Source organism: Lytechinus pictus, chromosome 5 (assembly GCF_037042905.1).
Source record: "Lytechinus pictus isolate F3 Inbred chromosome 5, Lp3.0, whole genome shotgun sequence".
Taxonomy (NCBI): Eukaryota; Metazoa; Echinodermata; class Echinoidea; order Temnopleuroida; family Toxopneustidae; genus Lytechinus; species Lytechinus pictus.
In genome coordinates, this window is record NC_087249.1 from 43942117 (window position 1) to 43951824 (window position 9708).

A 9708-nucleotide genomic window follows, 5' to 3' on the forward strand; every position below is an offset into this window, starting at 1 on the left:
AAACAAAATCAGGAAGTGGCCCGGCCTAAAGCGCAGTGGTTTTAATTCGACATCAAAATTTGATGAGGTTGGGGCCATATTGACCCATGAGACTTTGAAGGGTTAAAATCAATACTTTTTAGAATATTTAAAGAATTTTGGATGCCAATGGATTTATCATGCCAGTAAACATATATATAGACACCAGAATCAGCTCAATAGGCCTTTAGGAAACGATGACTCAGCAATTTTAGGCCATGACCCTCAAAATAGTTTATTTGGCCTGCACTGTCCCATTTTCAACCAATTTTCATAAAAATGGTGTCATATCAATCAGGACATTCTGCTTCAAATAAATTATGTAAAAAAAAACTTGTTTTGAAATGTCACCCATTTTTAAACCAACTTTATTTAAAGACACCAATCACTTTCAAACAGAGCAAGTTCATTTGCTAGTTTTATAACGCGTAGAGGTACTGATGCACACTTTCCCTGTTTGCCTCTCGGAAACTTGGTGGAACAGGGATTTATTCCGATGACGTATCTGAAATGTTAAAAAATATAAATAAAAATCTAGTCTATATTTGTGTGAAAATTAAAAAAAAACAAAATTTGTTCTCACATCGATGCATGAAACCCCAAAATAATGGATTTGTAATGAACTACTTAGGGTTAGGTTAATTCAGTCAAGACAATAGCTTCAAGCAACATTAAACAAATGGAGGGGTCCCATTATTTTAGAAAACAACATCTCCTGAAATTTTTCACAAAAATCAATGATGCAGAAAGTCAAAGAGGTTTTTTCAAAAACAAGTGGAGTGCCTCTGGCAGTCTCGCCTGCATTATGTAATTCAATACAGGACCAGTGCTGACTTTGATGGTTAAAGTTCATTAACCCTAAATGACCTTTGCCCTTGACCATGTGACCTGCAACTCATTTCAGATGGTGATACTTGATTACTGTGATGTTCAAGTTCATGAAATAAGCCCATGATGATGACATTTCAAAAACTAATGTTTAAGATTTCAGTGCTGTTACCCCAACATGGTCCAAGTTCATTGACCCAATATGACCTTTGATCATGTTACCTGACACTGATGCAAGATTATCAGCAATACTTGGATAAAATTTTGTCCAAGTTGCATGAAAAAGGCCTAGCTTATACCTCTTAAGTTATGACATTTAAGGACGTTCCACAGTTATGTTTGTGCACATCATGATCTGCGCACATTTTACGCTATGCGCATTGACGTCACAAAGAACGAACAGGTGATTTATCAGCTGATTTTTCCAGTGATCTGCACTCTAGCTGCAGATCTGTTGTGTTATTTTATGAAGCTAATTAGCTGAAATTAATCAATGGACCCACTTTTTAAATGCTTCTTCAACTTCAGAATACTTTACTCTGCAGTGCTGCGAAGTATGACGAACATGACCTCGAGTTTGAATAAACGGGAGAGTGGATTAGATTTTTTCTCTCACATAGATCCAATGCCTTTGGAGAGTTTTTGGTGATTTTCAAAGCAAATTTGCTCTAACAAAAGTGCTGATAGTTGTAAAACAAGCACATGAACCCCCATATTTTAATGTTTTCACCTCTTTAGTATACCCTCCTCTCCACCTATGCAAATTTTTGTGAAAATGACATGGATTTTTAATAAAGTGCAGCATTCATTGTACTTCTTAAATTTGTTATAGAAATTTCATTTTTTTTAAAGATATGTTTTTGTCATCTTTCACACAATTTTCCAGAATTGAATGTGCTGCTACCCTAAAGATATCAAACAAATAGCAATATGAATGAATTTTTCATCTTAAGTATACAAATTTTAACTGTATTGTAAGACTTGATGAAATTTACAAGGATTTTGACTGAGTAATAGATGTTTAAACTCAACGTTGTGATCTTGTGAGGTCTAAAAGTGCCCAATTCTTCTGATTGAGTAAATTTTGAGAACCTTCAATTGGGTGAACTTTAAAGCTCGATAGAAAAAAATGAAGCACATGAACCCATATTAATTTTTACATATTTGCAATATTTAGGTGCTAAAGTAACTCTGCGCTAAATTTGGTGAAAATGACATGGATTTCATTTTAACTGTGGAACGTCCTTTAAAAAAATTAAGCATATCCATTGACCTTGATCATGTGATCTGGAAACCCATGCAGGATGCACGTACGTGCAAGGGCACTAGGCCTAACGTCAGCTTAATGGAGTACGCCATATTTTTGAGCGAAGCTGAATGTGAAACCTTTCAAAACCATTGAGATAATCAAAATTTACCTTTGGATGAAGTCCAGAGTGTTCGTTGAACTGGTAGGATAGCTTACAGAAAAGACGTAAAAAGCTTCAAACAACATCTTGGTTGCTTTTGCCAATGACGTGATGCCAATTTTAGATTTCATTAATTTGCCATCAACTGCCAGTTGAATTTGTCTTTCACCACCTGAAATGGGAATACAAATGTAAGATAACAATTTTTATACAACTTGTATTTAATCAAAGGGGACAGCTATAAATCTTGAGCATACATGGTCCAATTCACATACCCGTACTATACAAACTTGTTCAAGCATCCAATCTGTAAAACTGGAGATTTCAATGGTGTTGTCATGGACAAAAAATTACCATGTGTAATTTGAATTCTAAACCTGTGGTATCAACAATTTAAACGATGTGGGTATCATTGTGATTTCAAAATTTGAAAACCTTCGAAGCTTTTGTGTACATCAAGAGCCCCCTAAATTATTGTTCAAAGAGAAAGAAGCTGCAAGTAAAGCTCACCAACAGAACTCATATCAATATGTCAAGCCCTTGCTAGATGCGACAGCACATCCCATCGGTAACTGCCGAGAAGAATTTTTAAGTCAACTTCATCAACAAAATCAATCACACAGTTTAAGACTGAACTACCCATTCTGTCAGAGCTGATTGCCTATATATACACAAGCGGAGAAACGCAAGTGCATGCTCTTGGAAGTAATCGTATTCCTTACCTGCAGTTGGTGTGGAAAAAGTATCCAAAGACAACCTACTACATGAACTCATTAGTAACATCTGGAGAAGTGCCTCGACCCCAAAGACTCAAAGCTAGATGTTGCATTTGTCAATAATTCACTTCCTATGAACAACACAGAAAGAAATCCTACCGATTACGATGCAAGGTGTCAGCACCAGTTCATCTTCAATCTCTTTTGGTGTCCTTTTCCTAGTCTCCTGCAAGAGTAATGTACATTTTTTATAGGTTAATAAACGTAAACACTTAGGTGAGTAAAATGAGACAAATCTAATGTCCACAGCATGTTTGATGGAGAATTGGACATACAGGCTGAAAATTTGGTGCAAGTTACATGTATTTGTCGCATATTTCCTGAACAAAAGGGAAATTTATCACAATACTTCAGGGGTACTACACCCCTGTGGTAAATTTGTGACCATTTTTTCATTTTTCTCAAAAACTAATAACACATTAGTAATAGAATGTATGTATATTATTGGGGCAAGGAATCCAATTATACACTGAAATTTCATTGAGGAAAGACAGGGATTTAAGTATAATAGGAAATGAGGTACATGTATATCGAAGCCATAAATAACAAACCGCTTGTCTTGGATCACTGAAATTCCAGTGTAGTAATTGGATTCCTTGTCCTATAATATATGTAACTTTTGTTACCATAGTGTGTAAATCAGCTTTTGGAAAAATTAAGCAAAAATAGTGACAAATTTATCAATGGGTGTAGTTAATTTTCATACACAAGTAATACAACAGATGAAAAACCAATTAAGTTCAGGATAAATCATTAAACCTAGTTTTAGTCCCCCAGGATATACCCTCATACCAAGTTTGATGTAAAACCACCTCACAGTTCTTGAGATATCGACAAATACAAAAAGGGGACGACGTACGGACAACCCGAAAACATAATGCCTCCGGCCACTTTGTTGGCGGAGGCATAAAAAGTGGCAAACTTACATTAGATGCAGCTATCAAGAGCCATGCAGAACAAGAGCAAGTTATAGATTGTAAATTGTCAGGGGTTGATTTTTTAATATTAAATTTGGTAGAAACTTTCGAAGGAAAGTGTACATATGAATTATTTGGCTGTGTTTACATTGTACATACCGTATTTGTCCTAATAGTGCTCCAGACACTCTAGTCAGTAATTTTCAGGGCTCGCTTATCAAAATGACCAAAATAAAATAAATAATTGGAATTTATACTTTAATATTTAATAAGTTTAATATGGTGATTTTATTTTAAATTTTGACTCAATTTAGTTGCACAGGCAGTGTCAGGCACATGTACTGAAATGGGGGTGCTTGGACAGCAGTCACTTGTAAATATTCTAGGGGGAGGGGCGCTAATCAGGACGCATACGGTACAGGTACTAAGATTTAGTCACTTTACTTACGTCTTGGTACTTGCAGATCAGGGTAGCTTCTTTTTCTCCAAAGTAGGCAGCCAGCATGGTGGGCAAGTGGTCAGTAATGGGCATTTTATTCTTGGTCAGCTCCATTTCATCCTTTATAGCATTCATGGTGTCTTCCAACTGCTGAGATGCTTTGCTTTTCAAATACGCATAAAGCCTTTCTGCTTTGGATGCCCATGTGTTTGCTTCCACATCTTTACCTGTTAAGAGTTGGAAATGTTGACTAAACCATCTTTGCTCGACCAGAAATGGCCACCTCTCAAGGACTGCAGCTACAGTGAGTTCGGATGAGTTTATGTCTTTCCTCTGGAGGGGGAAAGTTGCTTCCATCCATCTATCGATATTCTTTTGATTCCAGTTGTCAGGGCTTTCTTTATATTCTTTCAGTAGTGCTTGTCTTGTTTCTTCTTGGATCTCCTCTGTGTCTGCTCCTACCATTTCCCCTTCCCACCTACCCTTGATACATCCGTAGGAATCAAGGTCTTTCACTGATGAGACTACTTCATCTGCTTTAGCTTTACGTTTGAAGTTTTTATGAGTGTTTTTACGGCTTTCATTTTCTCTTCTGTTTTCTAGTTGTTGAAGGAGTGTTATGGTCCCATCTCCAACTGTCTCGCCATTTATCCTGTCAGCAAATGATTTAGGGTACTTTGCCACAATCTTTCCTGCTATCATACGGATCTCATTTCTTCCCACTTGTGTATCAGGAGTGCTTATGATTTTTGACATTATAGTTCTAATCATTTCGCGTCTGTCACTGGCCTCGGGTTGTTTACCCTGCTCACATGCACTCATCAATTTCTGGGGAAATGAATCCCATGGAATTTTTGGGTTGTTTCTGCTGTTATGTAAAGGAGATGATGCACTTGAAGAAGTGCTTTGTGCCTGATTATCAAGTTGATTCTTATCATTTGTCATCTCTTGCTTGTTCGGCGCAGGAGATCTGGGTTCTGTAATGCAAGGGGAAAAGAAAAGGAAAAAAAAAACATCGCTTATTTTGTCAGTGATTTTACAACCTGGCCCAAACCTCTGCTTATTTCTAAAACATGATTTCGAGATAATAGCGTTCAAAGTTTCAATGTTTTTCATGCATTCATAACGCTTGATTTTAACTATTGATTGTACATTGTAGTCAATGCAATTACTTGTAAAAATTTGTTCCACGTTCATTGCTAATCTTTGTGTTATGGATCAATTAATTATACCAATTTAAAGCATATATTCTATTTTTTTGATAATATATAAAATAAACGACGCCCTTTATCGAAGAAAAAAAATGCAATGCCTCCAGGGCATGTATCAGGAACAATATGGTATATGATAGTGTCTTTAATTGTAAGCATGACAAATTTAAAGTTAAGTTTGAGAGTCAAATGTTAAAGGCATTAGCCACAATCACCAATGTGACCTTGAACGTTCAGAGACAGAAAACGGTTTTATTGCATTTGAGAAAGTTCTTAAACCTTCTAACTTATGTCCATAACCATTCCTGTTGAATTTTAATATTTATTGTAAAAAGTCAATCATTTCGGCTTTGAACGGAGGACGACAGACAAAAACGGACAGCAATAGCTCACTTGCGCCTTCGGCTCAGGAGAGCTAAAAATTTAGGAAAATAGAAACTTATGTAAAATCCCTAAGAAAGGAAATTTGTTTGAAAATCATCTTTTATAAGCAAATTTTTCTATTTTGATTCCTAGAGTTTTTCTCAAGTTTTCATACCCAAGTAGAATAATGGCTAATACCTTTTTCACATCATCCCGTTTTGTAACATTCATTTTCTCCATAAATTATTTCATATTAATTATCAAACAGAAACCACGGTTATAAAAATATCATATAACATGCCTTTCCATGATTGAAGCAGCTTTCTCACTTGTATTGGTTTCAAGAGAGTTATGAAGTCTTCTGGCTGCACAAACTTGAGGTCATCTGGTTTTTCCACTCCTACATCTTGAAGCTTCTTCATCAATGGTGTCATCACATCTTCTTCCAATGGCAGCACCAACATAATCTTATTTCTAACTTCCTCCATGATGTACTAAACCTAACTTGAATTCTGCAAAACAAAACAAAAATAAACAAGCACACAGGTGAAAAATATGCAGAGGTAACAGCTGCAACAAAATGCAAAAATTGTATACCCTTTAAAAATAATATACATTGTATATATGTACATTAGGCTGTTGATTCTCCAAAAATCCATTTGAGAAATTCCTAATGCCCAGATTTTCATGTCTTGTACCGTACATGTAAGTAGGACAAGGTACGTCATTTGGGATCGAGGGGGTACTCAGATTACCCATCTTTAAGGGTCAAGTTGGCAGAATAGGGCACCCATTTTTAAGGATTTTCCCTGAAAAAAAGGCCTATTGTAGAAAAATTTGGATTCAGTCAGAAAATTCGACCCATGTTTAAAGATCTCTTCAAAAACCATAGGAGTGCCTCATCCCCATTTGCCTTAATATTTGAGTCAACCACTGTCATTCATTTACTCACTTTTCCCTTTTCTGATGCTTCCAAGTTTACAGATGGTCTATAATCGAGTACTTCAATGCTATCATGTCTCCAATGCACCTATAGCCGTAAAGAGGTAGATGGTCAAAGAGATCTTCCACGGACAAACACCTTGTGATGTCATCCACTCCTTGTAGCACTTTGTATAACCCAAAAGTCCTTAGAAGAACAGTCTGATGTACTTTGACAAGGAATGGATTTTTTGAAGCACCAACGAATATGAGAAGAATCTCTTACTTGAATTACAAAAATAACCAAGCACCCAGGTGAAAAAGTATGCAGAGGATGAGGTACACCTGCAGCAAAATCCAAAAATTGTACATGTATACCCTTTGAAAATTAGGCTGTTGATTCTCCAAAAATCCATTTGAGAAAAGCCTAATGCCCAGATTTTCATATCTTGTACCGTACATGTATGTAGTACAAGGTACGTCATTTGAAAAAGCCAGCAACAATACTATGCAAAAGCTTAAATCTGCCAATGCCATGCTATAATTGTACATGTACAGTATGGTAATTGGACGTCACTCAGAGATGCTCACCATGCTGAATGATTCGAGCATCCTAAGCATCAATTCATCCCTTTCATTTACCATCCGAAAAAAGATGGCAATCAGTCAACCGGGGGGATCAAGGGGGTACTCAGATTACCCATCTGTAAGGGTCAAGTTGGCAGAATAGGGTACCCATTGTTAAGGATTTTCCCTGAAAAATAGGCCTATTGTAAATTTTTTTGGATTCAGTCAGAAAATTTGACCCATGTTTAAGGATCTCTTTAAAAACCATAAGAGTGCCTCATCCCCATTTGCCTTAATATTTGAGTTAACCACTTTCATTCATTTACCCACTTTCCCCTTTTCTGATGCTTCCAAGTTTACAGATGGTCTATAATTGAGTACTTCAATGCTATCATAATGTCTCCAATGCACCTATAGCCCTAAAGAGGTTGATGGTCAAAGAGATCTTCCACGGACAAACACCTGGTGATGTCATCCACTCCTCGTAGCACTTTGTATAACCCAAAAGTCCTTAGAAGAACAGTCTGATGTACTTTGACAACAAGGAATGGATTATTTGAAGCACCAACGAATATGAGAAGAATCTCTCCAAGCAGTAACTCACCAGTGTGATCATTTCTACCAAGAACAACAAACTCCCCTTGAGAATATGTAATACCATACCTTTTCATATAATTACACACTACACTGTTTTGAAGCTCCAAATCACATGATGATATTGCATTCTGTATCTCATCACTGTACAAGGATGCAATGAATGCTATTGCATTATTGGGTGTTTCGACAATCTGTGGGAACAGACAACCAGCACTATGAAATGCTTGTAACAGCTGGTGAGTTTCAGCCAATGAGTATGTTACATTGATGAAGTTTTGGCTTGATCTAATGCACCATTTAAAAAATGAGTGCTTTGCTTCCATTCTCATTGTCCAGAGGCGAATCAGTGGTCCAAATTGTAGGATTAATTCTGGGTAATGACTCATATAATGATGTTTAGGCCGCAGCTGAATTTCAGGAAATAATCCAACTCTTAATGTCAAATACTCCTCTATCAAGACATTCAAATAGGCAACTTGATGGCGACTGATTCTGGGGGCACAAGTATACTCAACAATCTGTCTCAACAGCAACACAAGCCCCCAAACTCGGTCACTGTGAATTTGTATCCAATTGCAAACAATAAATGGAAACAAACGCAAGAAATTCCAGTTCTGAACAGCATGTCCACCTAATTTTTCACAATTCTCGTGTACTTTGTTGAGTTTGTCCAAACTATCTGCCCCAGTCAACTTGATATTCTTCAAAGACCTGTTCAATTGTTGGTAAGTAAACCAATGTTTTTCTCTGACAAAATACTTTATGTATATTGCCAGATCGTATTGAACGACTCCTTCAAATAAGTCGTGTGCCAAACATGGTGGCAGGCCTGGGTTACAAACATGAAAGTATGTAAGTTTGTTCAACACAGAGTTGTGCTTTATGCCATCAATATGTGGGAGGCGTGTCTCTTCGAGTCGACGTATCACAGCGTCATATGATTCTGGAGTCCTTCTATCTGCATCACGATATTCGTTCAAATGTCCTTCTATCATATCATCCCTTGATATGTTACAATACCTACACAGTCATGAACTCTGTAGTAGAGAAGTTTTCAATGAAACCTCCAATAGAGTGACTTCCAAGGTTATCTCCAAGCATCGACACAACAGTACCCTTCACATTTCCTTCATCTATCCCTTCAATGTCAATACCATTTTCTTCAATGTCCTGCAATCTTGAACAAGGTGTGACAAAACTTTTTCCCAACCAAAGTTTTTCAAGGCTTTCTCCTTTATCAGTAAAGCTAACTGTATTGTATCAATTTTAGATCGGTTGTGAGGATACAAATTTCCAAGAGAGTAATAGACTGCCAAAATTTTATGTTTGGTTCTGGCTGCTCCAAGGGGATTTGAAACTTCAAAGGCATCTTGATAGAGAATGATTTTCAAAGAATTTGGTAAATGTGAAAAGAGTTCCATGTTTTTAAATACAGAGCCATCAGCAAAATCACTGTAAATAGTTTCCTGTTCTGCATTGAGTGAAGGATTAAGAAACTGTTCTTTTACTGAAGTATCTCTCAAGAGTGCTTGTAAAGATTCTTTGATGGGAACATAATGGTAAAAAGTATCTCCATCTCTACCATCTCTTTCATCAACATCAACATCTAGATGTACTTTAACAGGTTCTACAAAGTGCAGATTCTCAGTATAGTATTTTTTC

General features: G+C 36.7%; 1 protein-coding gene across 1 annotated transcript; it reads right to left on the reverse strand.

Moving 5' to 3' along the window:
• Positions 1–390: 390 nt before the first annotated feature.
• LOC135154197 (uncharacterized) lies at positions 391–6395 on the reverse strand. Its single transcript, XM_064099517.1, has 5 exons — positions 6291–6395; positions 4397–5215; positions 3131–3197; positions 2265–2427; positions 391–523 (listed from the first exon to the last, which is right to left on the reverse strand). Exons 1-5 carry the CDS (start codon positions 6393–6395, stop codon positions 391–393), a joined length of 1287 nt encoding a protein of 428 aa, XP_063955587.1.
• Between the last annotated feature and the right edge of the window lie 3313 nt (positions 6396–9708).